At 41.2% G+C, this 17,406-nt stretch overlaps 1 protein-coding gene across 3 annotated transcripts in view; it reads left to right on the top strand.

Moving 5' to 3' along the window:
* Positions 1 to 17,406, top strand: part of tbc1d1 (TBC1 (tre-2/USP6, BUB2, cdc16) domain family, member 1) — a 108,048-nt gene that overhangs the window by 5,637 nt on the left and 85,005 nt on the right. For all 3 annotated transcript variants that reach the window (XM_037532879.1, XM_037532878.1, XM_037532880.1), the window contains exons 2-3: positions 4,531 to 4,817; positions 9,265 to 9,501. In XM_037532879.1, the coding sequence (XP_037388776.1) occupies positions 4,536 to 4,817; positions 9,265 to 9,501 (519 nt within the window). In that variant the 5' untranslated portion in view covers positions 4,531 to 4,535. The remainder of the gene's footprint in view (positions 1 to 4,530; positions 4,818 to 9,264; positions 9,502 to 17,406) is intronic.

The following is a 17,406-nucleotide window of genomic DNA, read 5'->3' as shown; positions in this document are numbered from 1 at the left end:
TATTAATCTCAGCGTTACTGAGCTCTGCTAAAGTCTGAGTAGACTGATAAATCAATGTGATCGGTTATTAATCTCAGCGTTACTGAGCTCTGCTAAAGTCTGAGTAGACTGATTAATCAATGTGATCAGTTATTAATCTCAGCGTTACTGAGCTCTGCTAAAGCCTGAGTAGACTGATAAATCAATGTGATCAGTTATTAATCTCAGCGTTACTGAGCTCTGCTAAAGCCTGAGTAGACTGATAAATCAATGTGATCAGTTATTAATCTCATCGTTACTGAGCTCTGCTAAAGCCTGAGTAGACTGATAAATCAATGTGATCAGTTATTAATCTCAGCGTTACTGAGCTCTGCTAAAGCCTGAGTAGACTGATAAATCAATGTGATGATCAGTTATTAATCTCAGCGTTACTGAGCTCTGCTAAAGCCTGAGTAGACTGATAAATCAATGTGATCAGTTATTAATCTCAGTGTTACTGAGCTCTGCTAAAGCCTGAGTAGACTGATAAATCAATGTGATCAGTTATTAATCTCAGCGTTACTGAGCTCTGCTAAAGCCTGAGTAGACTGATAAATCAATGTGATCAGTTATTAATCTCAGTGTTACTGAGCTCTGCTAAAGCCTGAGTAGACTGATAAATCAATGTGATCAGTTATTAATCTCAGTCTTACTGAGCTCTGCTAAAGCCTGAGTAGACTGATAAATCAATGTGATCAGTTATTAATCTCAGCGTTACTGAGCTCTGCTAAAGCCTGAGTAGACTGATAAATCAATGTGATCAGTTATTAATCTCAGCGTTACTGAGCTCTGCTAAAGCCTGAGTAGACTGATAAATCAATGTGATCAGTTATTAATCTCAGTGTTACTGAGCTCTGCTAAAGCCTGAGTAGACTGATAAATCAATGTGATCAGTTATTAATCTCAGTGTTACTGAGCTCTGCTAAAGCCTGAGTAGACTGATAAATCAATGTGATCAGTTATTAATCTCAGCGTTACTGAGCTCTGCTAAAGCCTGAGTAGACTGATAAATCAATGTGATCAGTTATTAATCTCAGTGTTACTGAGCTCTGCTAAAGTCTGAGTAGACTGATAAATCAATGTGATCAGTTATTAATCTCAGCGTTACTGAGCTCTGCTAAAGTCTGAGTAGACTGATAAATCAATGTGATCGGTTATTAATCTCAGTGTTACTGAGCTCTGCTAAAGCCTGAGTAGACTGATAAATCGATGTGATCAGTTATTAATCTCAGTGTTACTGAGCTCTGCTAAAGCCTGAGTAAACTGATAAATCAATGTGATCGGTTATTAATCTCAGCGTTACTGAGCTCTGCTAAAGCCTGAGTAGACTGATAAATCAATGTGATCAGTTATTAATCTCAGTGTTACTGAGCTCTGCTAAAGCCTGAGTAGACTGATAAATCAATGTGATCGGTTATTAATCTCAGTGTTACTGAGCTCTGCTAAAGCCTGAGTAGACTGATAAATCAATGTGATCGGTTATTAATCTCAGCGTTACTGAGCTCTGCTAAAGTCTGAGTAGACTGATAAATCAATGTGATCGGTTATTAATCTCAGCGTTACTGAGCTCTGCTAAAGTCTGAGTAGACTGATAAATCAATGTGATCGGTTATTAATCTCAGTGTTACTGAGCTCTGCTAAAGCCTGAGTAGACTGATAAATCAATGTGATCGGTTATTAATCTCAGCGTTACTGAGCTCTGCTAAAGTCTGAGTAGACTGATAAATCAATGTGATCAGTTATTAATCTCAGTGTTACTGAGCTCTGCTAAAGCCTGAGTAGACTGATAAATCAATGTGATCGGTTATTAATCTCAGTGTTACTGAGCTCTGCTAAAGCCTGAGTAGACTGATAAATCAATGTGATCGGTTATTAATCTCAGCGTTACTGAGCTCTGCTAAAGCCTGAGTAGACTGATAAATCAATGTGATCGGTTATTAATCTCAGTGTTACTGAGCTCTGCTAAAGCCTGAGTAGACTGATAAATCAATGTGATCAGTTATTAATCTCAGCGTTACTGAGCTCTGCTAAAGCCTGAGTAGACTGATAAATCAATGTGATCAGTTATTAATCTCAGCGTTACTGAGCTCTGCTAAAGCCTGAGTAGACTGATAAATCAATGTGATCAGTTATTAATCTCAGCGTTACTGAGCTCTGCTAAAGCCTGAGTAGACTGATAAATCAATGTGATCAGTTATTAATCTCAGCGTTACTGAGCTCTGCTAAAGCCTGAGTAGACTGATAAATCAATGTGATCAGTTATTAATCTCAGTGTTACTGAGCTCTGCTAAAGTCTGAGTAGACTGATAAATCAATGTGATCAGTTATTAATCTCAGTGTTACTGAGCTCTGCTAAAGCCTGAGTAGACTGATAAATCAATGTGATCAGTTATTAATCTCAGTGTTACTGAGCTCTGCTAAAGCCTGAGTAGACTGATAAATCAATGTGATCGGTTATTAATCTCAGCGTTACTGAGCTCTGCTAAAGCCTGAGTAGACTGATAAATCAATGTGATCGGTTATTAATCTCAGTGTTACTGAGCTCTGCTAAAGCCTGAGTAGACTGATAAATCAATGTGATCAGTTATTAATCTCAGCGTTACTGAGCTCTGCTAAAGCCTGAGTAGACTGATAAATCAATGTGATCAGTTATTAATCTCAGCGTTACTGAGCTCTGCTAAAGTCTGAGTAGACTGATAAATCAATGTGATCAGTTATTAATCTCAGCGTTACTGAGCTCTGCTAAAGCCTGAGTAGACTGATAAATCAATGTGATCAGTTATTAATCTCAGCGTTACTGAGCTCTGCTAAAGTCTGAGTAGACTGATAAATCAATGTGATCAGTTATTAATCTCAGTGTTACTGAGCTCTGCTAAAGTCTGAGTAGACTGATAAATCAATGTGATCAGTTATTAATCTCAGTGTTACTGAGCTCTGCTAAAGCCTGAGTAGACTGATAAATCAATGTGATCAGTTATTAATCTCAGCGTTACTGAGCTCTGCTAAAGTCTGAGTAGACTGATAAATCAATGTGATCAGTTATTAATCTCAGCGTTACTGAGCTCTGCTAAAGCCTGAGTAGACTGATAAATCAATGTGATCAGTTATTAATCTCAGTGTTACTGAGCTCTGCTAAAGCCTGAGTCGACTGATAAATCAATGTGATCGGTTATTAATCTCAGTGTTACTGAGCTCTGCTAAAGCCTGAGTAGACTGATAAATCAATGTGATCAGTTATTAATCTCAGTGTTACTGAGCTCTGCTAAAGTCTGAGTAGACTGATAAATCAATGTGATCAGTTATTAATCTCAGTGTTCCTGAGCTCTGCTAAAGTCTGAGTAGACTGATAAATCAATGTGATCAGTTATTAATCTCAGCGTTACTGAGCTCTGCTAAAGCCTGAGTACACTGATAAATCAATGTGATCGGTTATTAATCTCAGTGTTACTGAGCTCTGCTAAAGCCTGAGTAGAGTGATAAATCAATGTGATCGGTTATTAATCTCAGCGTTACTGAGCTCTGCTAAAGCCTGAGTAGACTGATAAATCAATGTGATCAGTTATTAATCTCAGTGTTACTGAGCTCTGCTAAAGCCTGAGTAGACTGATAAATCAATGTGATCTGTTATTAATCTCAGTGTTACTGAGCTCTGCTAAAGCCTGAATAGACTGAAAATCAATGTGATCAGTTATTAATCTCAGCGTTACTGAGCTCTGCTAAAGTCTGAGTAGACTGATAAATCAATGTGATCGGTTATTAATCTCAGCGTTACTGAGCTCTGCTAAAGCCTGAGTAGACTGATAAAACAATGTGATCGGTTATTAATCTCAGCGTTACTGAGCTCTGCTAAAGCCTGAGTAGACTGATAAATCAATGTGATCGGTTATTAATCTCAGCGTTACTGAGCTCTGCTAAAGCCTGAGTAGACTGATAAATCAATGTGATCGGTTATTAATCTCAGTGTTACTGAGCTCTGCTAAAGCCTGAGTAGACTGATAAATCAATGTGATCTGTTATTAATCTCAGTGTTACTGAGCTCTGCTAAAGCCTGAGTAGACTGATAAATCAATGTGATCAGTTATTAATCTCAGCGTTACTGAGCTCTGCTAAAGTCTGAGTAGACTGATAAATCAATGTGATCGGTTATTAATCTCAGTGTTACTGAGCTCTGCTAAAGCCTGAATAGACTGAAAATCAATGTGATCAGTTATTAATCTCAGCGTTACTGAGCTCTGCTAAAGCCTGAGTAGACTGATAAATCAATGTGATCAGTTATTAATCTCAGCGTTACTGAGCTCTGCTAAAGCCTGAGTAGACTGATAAATCAATGTGATCAGTTATTAATCTCAGCGTTACTGAGCTCTGCTAAAGCCTGAGTAGACTGATAAATCAATGTGATCGGTTATTAATCTCAGCGTTACTGAGCTCTGCTAAAGCCTGAGTAGACTGATAAATCAATGTGATCAGTTATTAATCTCAGCGTTACTCACTTTCTGTCTCTCTGATACATAGGAGCCATGGAGGGTATCTGCTTCCAGGTCAAACCCCGAGATGACCATGTCCATTCTCTGCCTGTTCCTGCTCCTTATGCCAAGCCACTCCCTGGGTCAGGAGGCGATAAGAGGAGAGACGAAGAGGATGAGGAGGAGATTCAGTACAGGCTAACACTAGTGGGCTCTCTGGCGGTCCACCCTCAGACCACCATGGCCATGCTGCCGTGGGTGGTGGCTGAGATCCGGAGGCCACGTCTGAAGGAGAGGAGCTTCAGCACCAGCCCCTCTGCAGCTCAAACTCTAGAGGTCAGTGAGGTTCAAAGGGATAGTTTGATGAAAAATCAAACATAGGCAATGCAATTTTCCCCCGTTACCGCAAATGTTAGTGTCCCTCCTAGTCCTGTCCATGTGTTTGGTATCTGTAGTCCTGCCCCTCGTTTTGTAACTCCGCCCCTGATTGTTTTCACCTGTCCCTCGTTTTCCCTGTATACTTAAGCCCTGTGTTGGCCGGTCTTTGTTTGATGTCTCGGTCTCCGTTTGTTGTGTTGATTCTGGTTTGTGTCATGTCTGTCCCCCGATCTGTCTGTGTTGGCTCTATGAACCTGGACTGTTTTGACCAGGACCCTGGATTTGCCCCTAATAAATCTCACTTATCTCAGCACATGCGTCCGCCTCCTCGCTCCGATTACAGATAGCTAGACAAGACTCATGTGGGCTGTCCGATCCACACAGCTTTATAAAAACCCAACAGTCTGTCTGTGTTCAAGTCAGAAAACAAAGCTAACAACCAAGCGAAAGCTAACTGCGCTGTTCTTTTGTTCATTTGTTCAACCACCCATGCCAGCATTCCTCTGAATGCACATCCAGCAGTAAAGACAATAAGATCTTAATCTTAAAGCTGGGCGATGTTTTTAGTGCGTGGACGTGGTGGTGACGCACATATGTACACCCTGTTTTACTCATTACTCCTTGTTTACTCTGTTATGTTTATTTCTGCTTTAGTGGTGTAACGGACTGGGATGTCAATCAAGTGCGCTTATCAGAATGTTAGGCCACACCCAGTCAGCTCTCAGATGGGCCATATAAGCCATTTTTAAGCCAAGTGTTAAGTCTTGCTTTTTCATCCAGACTTTGCTGGAGTGATGTCCCGACCCAGCTTAGCCGTGGTCTTGTTTACCTCCCCTTGTGTCTCTAGCCAAGTGCTTTTGTTTGCTTTGGTTTTCAGATCTGCCCTTTAGTAATGCCCCCTACCTCTTACCTGTGTCTGATCTGTAGCCACACCCTGTAATTGTTCCCAGGTGTGTCTTGTTGATTCCTACCTGTATTATACCCCTTGTCTGTGCCTTTGTGTTTTGCTGTGCATTGTTGTTTATTGTAGTTATTCCAAGTGTTTCGTACTCATATCAGTTCTGTTTGGTTGTACTTTGTTTTATTCTGTGGTCTTAGTTTAGTGATTTCTTTTTGTTTAGCTTTTCGTTTTATTATGACATAATCCCACTCACTGCATCCTTCTTCGGCTTGGCGTTCTGTAACATGGTGAGAGATGAAGGAGACAAGGTAGCATGTCACAAGACGGAAGTGTGAGCTGCGTGTTTTATTTTTGTCCATGATGAAGAAGCAGAAACAGAAGGAAAAGCTGAACAAGAAAACTAAACTAAGACACTAGAAAAGCTATGAAACAAAGAACAAACTGAACTGAACTGAGTACAAAACACTAGGAATAAATAAACGAAACCGGAATCTGAGAACAAACAACAAACAAAGAGAGACGGGCGGATGTTGCTTTAAAGTCAGAGTTAAAACACATTCTGGATGTTCGAATCGCTCCGACTCTAAACTAAAACCCTTTTTCTTTGAGTGACTCTGTAGTTTAATTATGTTGATGTTATTCAAATGAATGATTGACCGTTCCATTTTGTCATTTCCAAGAGGGACAGGGATGCAGTCTCACTTCCAGCTCCAAAATGCAGGGGTGTGGCGAAAATAAGGCTCCACCCACAAACTAAAAACGGTGTTTCTGTGACAAGAAAACATGGGACATTTTTTGAATTAGGGTTTTTATTTTAAAAATTAAACTCACGATAAATCGAAAAATTTCAATATCACTAAAAAATCATTTTAAAATATTGAAAGAAATATTAAAATATGTAATTAATGTTTTAACAAGTGTCAGGGCTTGCTTACCTCTACCTTTGACCTTTGGCATGACTAAAGGGCGGAGCAGAAAATCGAAACAAACAAGAGCACATGGCCAAAGACAAAGAACAGGGAACGCAGACAAAGACGAGGGCAAAGCTGGGCAGGACATTACAGCTGGATGTTTAACATAACACTCAGTTTTACTGTCATACGGGTGTTTGTAATGACTTACGCTCCTGGGACTTCTTTGAGCCTGGGATAAATAGGGAAGCTGAGGTCTGAGGTCACATGAATGAAATTTCAGTAGCACTTTACTGGAATCCTGCTTCATAACACTGACATAACCCTGCCATTAACATGTCATGGCAGGTGTCATATACTGTTATGAGCTATAATGGCAGATTTTGTTCTGTAATAATTATTTTGTGTTTACCAGTAAATTTCATGAAAGATGCCAGCCGATGCCACGTGCTACTTATTGCAGCGTATCGTAGTTAGCCATCGTATCACACATTATGGCGTCTGTCATGATGGCAATCTGGCACTGATACATTGCTCAGCAACATTTGTCATGACAGCGAATGATCGCACGTAATATCTGCTCCGATATGTTTATGCCACGGATGTGTCGGTGTTTCGGAGCAGGATTAGTAGAGTGTCACCAAACGTTCCTTGGAGTATGTCTGCATTCACATGTTTGTGGTAGACAGTTTGACAGACTGCAAACTGGATGTCCAGTTGTTTTCAGCGGTGCTGCCACAGGAAATTCTGCCAAATTTTTCGCAGACCATCCAGATCCATCAAAAGTTTGATTTTCACAACTTTTGCCCAGCAGTGGAATAAACCAGATGTTGATTTTTTGGGAGCCCACGGACACCAAATAGCCTGTTGTTGAGTTCCAGACAAACCCAGCATAGTACGACTCAAAATAAAAGGGTACAGAGCGCCAGCCTGACTTTTTCTGCTGTAAACAGTCTACACTGATAAAGCGCTCCAATGATAATCATCCATTTTTGCCGGTCATCTTGCCAGCATTTGCATGACTTCATGCCGAGCACGACTGTCGATGGAACGACAGTTTTTTTCAGTGCAAACCTGTGACTGCAGCATAAGAGTGCTGATTTAGGATCAGTCGGCTACAGAGATGCAGATGAGCAGCCCCTCATTTCACGATTGCAACTGCTAAAAGTAATAAAAACAATAAGACCTAGACATTTGAGTCTAGCACAGACTCCTTCACAGACCTTGTTTAAAAGTGCTCCTTTTGGTTTTATGCTTTATATTTATATTGTCCAAATGACTTCATTGGACACCTGGTGGACGCTTCGAGGGTGCATCACTAAAGCACACACAGGTTGAGGTGCAAAGAAAGAAAATCTGAGCTCAAAGCAGCCTTAAATGAACTTAATTAACTTTTAATTAACCTTAAATGAACTTTTAACTTAAAAATCATGTAATGTAATAAAGGCATTTTTATCAAGTGTTAAATGCAACAGTGTGCCTTCCAGAGTTCCTCAGTGTGTGACTGACACAACTGGCCACTGCGCCACATATTAACTATCTGTTTGCTCAAAGTTCATCCAGAACAGGAGAACTGAGACAGGATGTGCATCACCAGTCTGACGTTTCAGTTGTCATCTCTTGCCTCTTGCATGATGTTCTATTCATGCACATGATCTTATTCTAAACAATACAGTGGTAAAGATGGGCTAGAGTCGATATGTAGATAGAGACAGAGTTAGTTAGGTGTTGACCCTTTATTGATCCTGAAGGGAAATTGCAGTGGAAGACCTTAAATGGCACATAAACTTACATATATTAGGCAGAAATAAAAATAGAATTAGGCATAAACTAGGCAGAAATAAAAAAACAGACATAAGTTAAAGGATTGCATATTTACATAGCATATATTTGATCATCCAGTGAGTTTATGAATATGGGATCTGATCTTAAGGTTAATCTGAAGGTGTGTTAATCTTGGAGTCCCATATTACAAACTAAAAATTACTCATCAGAAGTCAAGCCGGATTTTGTGTGTGTGTCAGATTATCCCGAAACGAGATATTTTGTTGTGTCAGCATTCCTCTAACTCTAACCCCCTACACTGTAAGGGTCTCTACGTGGGGCAAACACCTCACCATCATTTGTACATACACTATGCTACTTTCGTAGCAGTTATTGAACACCTCAGGGTAGTTACTATATAGGAGCTCTTTATCTCTTAAACCCTGTGTGTATCATTGACTTCTCATATGTTAAGCACCTGGAACTGACTAGCTCACTCACTCACATTAAGCAGGCTGAAACGTCTCCACAAGGGGGCACCATTAGCAGTCAAAGAGCACTGCTTCATCAGTGACACTGTGTTAATCCTACAACTGATCATTTTGAATGTACTACTCAAGCAACAGAAGATGAAAAGAAGTGTATTATGAATAGCATCACAGACATGGCAACACATGCTCTTGAAACCTTGCTGTCATTAAACTGCTTTGCAAAGTAAAGAAACCCTGTGTTTCTGTTTGTTGGTCGTTTCTTAGGGTTGAAAGAGTTTAAAGATTAACAACTGAATAATAATGAGGTGTTACGGTAACATTCGTTCTCTGGGTTGTAGATTCGGGACCAGTCGGTGGTGCTGCAGATTTCAGCTTCTTCAGTGCGGTGTGTTGTGGACATGGCAGGTCCAGGGAGGCTGTGGGACCCCCTGCAGCACCCGGTGCTGTTTGAGCGCCGGCCACACCGGGTCACCAGATTGATTCACAATAGCCAGGACCCGAGCTACTTCGGCTGCCTGCTGAGGGACGACAGGAGGGCCGCGTGCTACGTGTTCCGCTGCCATGACCAGCACAAGGTACTCACACAGAGCAACTAATAGATGATTCATGAGAAAGTAGTGGAGGAGGGGGCAGAAGGAATGAGAGACATTGCCAAAGCCAGCTGCAGAAGCACAGCAAGGGGGGAAATAGATGAAATGATCTGCCTCCAGACTAGTTGGTGTGCATGCATGTCCACGCTGCCAGTAGTTCTGTGGATCAGAATGTGAAATTGGTGTTTTCTGGGTGCTGCTCTGTTGCCTATCACTGTATGAAAGAGGCTCCATGCTGCCCTTACTGTTGAAAGAGGCTCCATGCTGCCCTTACTGTTGGATGCAGGGGTGTCACCTAGTCTGGGCTTCAGGCCAGAACATTTTTTAACCACGCCCAGCTTGTTATCCATACGTTTCATTCAGCAGCAAATTCATCCACTTCTCAAACTCCACAGCTCACCATTGCTCACAGTGGTACTTTCTCACAAAAATCTACTCATTTTCAGACTTCTAAGATGTTTTTTATGCATCAAAATAAAAGTGATACAGTCATATAATTAAAGGAGAACAGATTAAACTGCAGAAATAGCATTTTTTGCCTATTGTGGTTCTGCCAAAGAATCTCACCTTGCAGTTTCAGCCAAGACATTTTTGGTGTCTCACATTTATGCCTTTAGGTTTGTGCTGGAGCTGCAAGGCTAACAAATAAAGAAAGCTCATGTGGAGTAGTTAGCATGGTGGTAAAACTAAACCAAGCGTATCTCGGCTGGTCGGCTATGTTCAGGATAAAGGAAGAGCTAGATTTTTAACAGAACTCTTGAAATCATTTTTGCCTAGCATAAGGTCATATGTATGTTCTGGGAAGGCAGGAACACATTTGCGCAACTTGAGCTATAGTTGGATGGTGGGCTTACATGGGCTGCATATTTCAAAATCGCTCAAACTTACGTAAGGCTCTCAAGTGACTATTAGCAATTACCCCGTCATTGTGTTTTCCTGTTTTACAGCACAGTAAAGTCGGTGGTCAAGTGAGCGGAGAGAGTGTTTAATATAGAAAAAAGCATCTGATTAGGAAGCGATTAAGGACTGTGTGCTCAGGGAATGCGGTAAATAAATTAGTATTCGTCTTATGGATCTGTGAGATAAATATTTAAACGCTGGATTAGTGGGCTTCAGTGCTGCTTTGAAGTGAAAGTGCTTTGATGTTGAAACTCGAGGAGGAGTTTAGATCTCTGAATGTCAGTTCAGAGTATGTGAGAGTGAGCATCTGCACCTCAAACCACTACAAACACGTGTACAATATACACATACAGTGGGGAAAAAAAGTATTCAGTCAGTCACCAATTGTGCAAGTTCTCCCACTCAAAAAGATGAGAGAGGCCTGTAACTGACATCATAGGTAGACCTCAACTATGAGAGACAACGTGAGGAACAAACATTCAGAAAATCACATCGTCTGATTTTTAAAGAATTTATTTGCAAATAATGGTGGAAAATAAGTATTTGGTCACCTACAAACAAGCAAGATTTCTGGCTCTCACAGCCCTGTAACTTCTTCTTTAAGAAGCTCCTCTGTCCTCCACTCACCTGTATTAATGGCACCTGTTTGACCTCGTTATCTGTATAAAAGACACCTGTCCACAGCCTCAAACAGTCACACTCCAAACTCCACTATGGTGAAGACCAAAGAGCTGTTGAAGGACACCAGAAACAAGATTGTAGACCTGCACCAGGCTGAATCTGCAGTAGGCAAGCAGCTTGGTGTGAAGAAATCTACTGTGGGAGCAATAATCAGAAAATGGAAGACCTACAAGACCACAGCTAATCTGCCTCGATCAGGGGCTCCACGCAAGATCTCAGCCCGTGGGGTCAAAATGATCATGAGAACGGTGAGCAGAAATCTCAGAACCACTCGGGGGGACCTGATGAATGACCTGCAGAGAGCTGGGACCAACGTTACAAAGGCTACTGTCAGTAACACACAACGCCGCCAGGGACTCAGATCTTGCAGTGCCTGAAGTTTGCTAGAAAGCATTTGGATGTTCCGGAAGAATATTGGGAGAATGTCATATGATCAGATGAAACCAAAGTAGAACTGTTTGGTACAAACACAGCTCGTCGTGTTTGGAGGAGAGTGAATGCTGAGTTGCATCCAAAGAACACCAGACCAACTGTGAAGCCTGGGGGTGGCAACATCAGGCTTTGGGGCTGTTTCTCTGCAAAGGGACCAGGACGACTGGTCTGTGCACATGAAAGAATGAACGGGGCCATGAATTGTGAGATTTTGAGTGCAAACCTCCTTCCATCAGCAAGGGCACTGAAGATGAAACGTGGCTGGGTCTTTCAGCATGACCATGATCCCAAGCACACTGCCAGGGCAACAAAGGAGTGGCTTCGTAAGAAGCATTTCAAGGTCCTGGAGTGGCCTAGCCAGTCTCCAGATCTCAGCCCCATAGAAAACCTTTGGAGGGAGTTGAAAGTCCGTGTTGCCCGCCGACAGCCCCAAAACATCACTGCTCTGCATGGAGGAACGGGCCAACATACCAGCAGCGGTGTGTGCCAACCTTGTAAAGACTTACAGAAAACGTTTGACCTCTGTCATTGTTATATATCCTTTGTTGGCAAAGTATTGAGATGAACTTTTGTTATTGACCAAATATTTATTTTCCACCATTATTTGCAAATAAATTCTTTAAAAATCAGACGATGTGATTTTCTGAAATTTTTTTTCCTCATTTTGTCTCTCATAGTTGAGGTCTACCTATGATGTCAATTACAGGCCTCGCTCATCTTTTTAAGTGGGAGAACTTGCACAAATGGTGACTGACTAAATACTTTTTCCCTACTGTATACAGTGTCAATGACAACTACACATCCTTTCAGACCCACAGCGGTGGGATTTTTCAGATCTGAAGTAAGAGCGGAGTGTGATTTTCTCCTCTCCCTCAAAGATGAAAGCTTTAAGTGCTGTTTATCTGATGGCGACTGTCTTTCAGGTGGTTGTTAGAAGTCCTTTTAATCATGCTTTGAACTTCGGTTTTGGAAAATGATTTTTTTTTTCACGTATTTTCATTTGACTTCTCTTCCTTTTTCAAGTGGAGTGTCTTGTATCTAACCTCCTCAGAAATATCTCCTGCCAAAAGTATAGCTTACTTGACTGGATACCAGACAAATGAAGGGTGGTTTCTGACTTTTGCACTCATACTACACACATTGCAATGGCACTTGCAATGAGGAAAGATGAGAAAAATATATGAGAAAAGGATGAAAGTATGAGAAAGAAGTGAAGAAAGAGAGGGAAAACAAGAAGAACAGGGCTTGTGCCTCTCTGCCCCCCACTCCCCCCACACCCAGGAAAAGTTACTGCATGTAGCTGTCCCCTGCCAGCCGAGCTATAAAAAGAGATGTCTGTGTGTGACCTCACTAGCATTTGTTTTGAAAGATACCAGATACAGCAGTGAGGTCTATATCATCCAGGCTTGGAAGAGGAGATGTGTGTCCGTACGCTGACCCTTCTCTCACCGTGATTCAAATTACAGCCGCTGTTGAGTACACACATACGTTACGTTAGCAGAGCAGTGCTAAATATCTCTGCTTGTAAAAGTCAGCTTAACTCATCATCCAATGCCGCTTTCATCTTCAAACAAATCCTAACTGGCAAACGGCAGAGGTGATCCTTCAGGGCCTTCAGAGAAGGCCTAACGGTTTACGTTTCGGTGTAAACAAAAGCATTAAATTCTTGTGAAATCTGCAAATACAGCCAAGCTACCTCTCCCATTGGTTAGGCCTTCAGGAGCTGAGCTGAAGGCCTAACTTGGCTGACAAACCGCTACCATTATTAGGAGCTGCCAGTGAAATCAACCAAGTGCATTTTAATTTTTCAGACCAGTTTTGTGAGAAAAATGTCACTCTAGGCCTTCTGGAAGTTCTAGATACGTCACTGGCTGTGAATACGAGAGGTAGCCTAACTGTTAGACGTGATACATAACAGCAGTTCTATGTCACTCAGTGTAAAACTGTTACAAGGTACAATATATGGTAATATTTGATCAAATCATTTGTTAAAAGCTTAAAAGCTCTTACATGTGTCAAATGTCCATGTTTAATCTAGAACGGCCAAAAAATGTGCATGTGAATTGCCATTAGCTTAGTCCTACATGCTAGTAGAATCCCATAGGAAAGAAATCAGCATTATTGTAGGGCTGTTTTTGCCAAGTTGTTGACTGAGTTTTGGCATTTGTGGACTGAACTGAAGGCCTAGCTCTACCAGTCATGGTTCATCCATGGCAAACTGTAATCATTTGGCCTACAAATGATGATAATGATCAAACATAATATGCTGAAAACATAAAGAAAAATAAAGACGAGTCTTGAGCAGGGCTGTACAGTGTACCTCTTACAATATATGAACACATTAGGGAACCAATAATGTGACTTGGATCAATAGCGTGACTTAGTTAAAGACCTGCGTTATATGACTTTTGTTGCATTACATATACACCTTGGTTCATGTGAACACCCATAGAAAACCATCTGGAGTCGTGATGGGTCAGGATGATTACAGCACACAGTTAAAGAACTCTGGTTAGAGGGCTCACTTGTCATATTGCCACCTTCTGCACTACCAGTATTACACAGGTACATGTCACAATACCAGGGCCTTCAGTTAAGTAAGGGTTCCTGACGAAGATTCACAAATACCTAACAAACACAACCACAGCTAACCTGTTTTCTAACAGCTTAACCCAGGTTTAGATACTTAAGCTCTGATGAATCTTCATGTAGGCCTGGTTCTAGAACGAAATCACTGAGGGTTCATGAGAAATATGTGGGAGTTCACTCTAGAAAAGTGCATGCTTCAATTGCTCTTTAGCTGCTCTCTCATACATGCATCTTGCCTTCGCATGTTACAGATTCATAGTGCAGTCCTAGATTTGGGTAAAGATTTAAAGGAGTGCAGGGCTTTCAGGCCGTGGGAACAGTTTTAGAGCTTCAGTGCTAAAGGAGTGACCACATGAGTGGGTGGCAAAGAATGCAATGAGTAGATGAAGGTTAGGTGAATGTTGACAGTATTTAAGGGCCTTGGGGAGTTTTTCTCCAACCTGATGTTCAGACAGGATGTCGATGTGGGGTATCATAGCAACCATTTCCTGTCATGCTGGGACTTTTGTTTAGCACTTGCTGCGGCCTGGTGTTGATTAAAAAAATCTGCCTCTCAAAAGAGGCGCTAACTTGTAACGGCACATAAACTGTATGTAAGTAAAGTGAGTGGAAGAAGAAAAAAGTTTTTTTGATTAGAAACATCTACCTTGTACTTCCACTCAATGGCCACTTTATTAGAAACACCTGCCTTGTACTTCCACTCAATGGCCACTTTATTAGAAACACCTGCCTTGTACTTCCACTCAATGGCCACTTTATTAGAAACACCTGCCTTGTGCTTCCACTCACTGGCCACTTTATTAGAAACATCTACCTTGTGCTTCCACTCACTGGCCATTTTATTAGAAACACCCACCTTGTACTTCCACTCAATGGCCACTTTATTAGAAACACCTGCCTTGTGCTTCCACTCACTGGCCACTTTATTGGAAACATCTACCTTGTACTTCCACTCACTGGCCACTTTATTAGAAACACCTACCTTGTGCTTCCACTCACTGGCCATTTTATTGGAAACATCTACCTTGTACTTCCACTCACTGGCCACTTTATTAGAAACATCTACCTTGTGCTTCCACTCACTGGCCACTTTATTAATAACCATTATTCTTATGACTTAAACAGAGGGGTAGTCAAGAGCCATAATCTCCCATAGGTGTTCAGTTAGGTTGAGCAATATCATATGATTTACATAATTTCCTAATATTGGAATATTGCAGTGACCATTTCTTCTAAGAAGTCAAGTGGACCCAAACCCTGCCAGCAAAATGCCCCTCACAGTACAACAGAGCCTCTGGACCTCCTCACTAGTGGTACACTCTCTTGCCCACATCTGGAGAATATAGTGACTCATCAGATCATATCACATTTTCCATGTCTCTGTAGATCAGTCCTGGTGCTTCTATCACCACTGAACTCTGAAATGGCCATTTACCTTCATAATGAGGGTAATGCACTGCAGTTCTACTACAGTGTCACTCTCTGTATAGCTGTGGATGGACTGTTCTTGAAGACACAGTCTGATCTCATCATGCATTGACATTCTCAGTCACCTGAGGATCAGCTCTTCTGTTTCTCCTTACACATCACACTAAAGCTCGAGCATCACGCTCACCAAATATATGCTTTTCACCACTATTTCTATCCTGTTCACGGATGTCCTCCCATAGACCTAAATACAGATGCCATTTTAGTCACAGCCAGTTGAGCAGTCTGAAGCTCCATGTCCCAATAATGAACCTTCTTGTAAAGTCACTTAGACCTTCTCCTCTTGCCATCTTGATACAAAATCAAGGTCAATCAGACCATCTTATCATTATTCTTCATACCACAGAGCACAGTAGGATGTTATTTATGCAGTGCACCTGTCTGGATGCTTCTCCACTAATTTATTCCAGATTTCCCTTCAATTTGCTACCTACAAAGATGTACAACTACCTACTGTAGGACGAGTGGGTTACCACCAAAAAACATCCAGCCAAGAGCAGCTCTGTGGTCAGAAGCTGTCCGCAGATGAAGGGTTAGAGGAAGGCTAACACTTGTTTTTCTCTCCGTCCTTCTCCTCCTCTCTGCTCTTCTGTATGTTTTTTTGTCCTGACCACCTGTCATTAATGCTATGCAAGTGCACACACATTCCAAATTGTGTGTGTGTGTGTGTGTGTGTGTGTGTGTGTGTGTGAGTTAGGGGACAGTACATGTTCAGATCTTTACATGCCTCCTACATTCTGTTTTTACACACTGAAAATAACAATGACATTTGCCCCGCAGTCTATGAGACCTGCTTATTATTTTAAGCCATAAATAATGGAGTCATGTTCTCGTAGTCTGGCTGCTTCTGCCAATTTAGCTTGGTGTTCTTCATGTGGGCCAACACAAACCCCTGAGCAGTTGTGTGCTGGCTTTGCATGAGGCTCCAGCTTAAATACCTCTTAATGCCTATGAGCTCAGAGATAAGTAGTGCTTGATTTGTGGGAATTGTTGATGTAATGCTATACGTCGCTAATTTAGGCCTGTAGCCACCTGATGACTCACCTGTCGTCATCTGATTTTTTTCCACTTTTAGCATTCAGTGAATTGTACACATACACACACATACACACACACACACACACACACACACATCGACTTTTATCTCTGTGGTAATGTTAATATATATATATATATATATATATATATATATATATATATATATATATATATATATATATATATATATTGACATTACACTAGAATATGTTATAAAAACACATCAAAACTACAATTTAAGAGGAAAGTCTCAATTACAATACATATAAAGAGAGTAGGATCACTGTCCAGTGGGCTAAATCAAAGCGTCCTCACGTGCCAGCTTTGGCCCTCAGGCCACACTTTCGGCGCCCCTGCTTTAGTGCATAGTTTCTGACGTGACACGCTTAAAAATAGTTTGTCAAAAAAAGAGATTTGCTCAGTTTTGCCCTTAACCCAAATATAGTCAATCACCCAAAATCTTCAGACACAACTTCTGAACTTCTTTTCCTTTTTCTCTTGAGCTACAAGGCTTATAAAGCTAACAATTACCTGAAGCTTATAAACAGCAATTAGCACTGAGCTAACTGCTGCGTAAATCCTCAAACACTGGCCTCAAACTTTGCCAAGTTAAGTAATTTCATACGGAGTTGCTTATCTGTCTTCCGACACTGTATAGCATAGTTTTACTTATGAAAGCAGACGACATTCAGACAAAATTCAGGCTTCATGATAGCCGCTACTGCTTTTAGCCATGTTCATGTTTTAGCAATGTTCTTTTGT

Source organism: Pygocentrus nattereri, chromosome 22 (genome assembly GCF_015220715.1).
Source record: "Pygocentrus nattereri isolate fPygNat1 chromosome 22, fPygNat1.pri, whole genome shotgun sequence".
Classification (NCBI taxonomy): domain Eukaryota; kingdom Metazoa; phylum Chordata; class Actinopteri; order Characiformes; family Serrasalmidae; genus Pygocentrus; species Pygocentrus nattereri.
The sequence above is the reverse complement of the archived record's forward strand: the minus strand, read 5'-3'. Positions and strand labels throughout refer to the sequence as shown.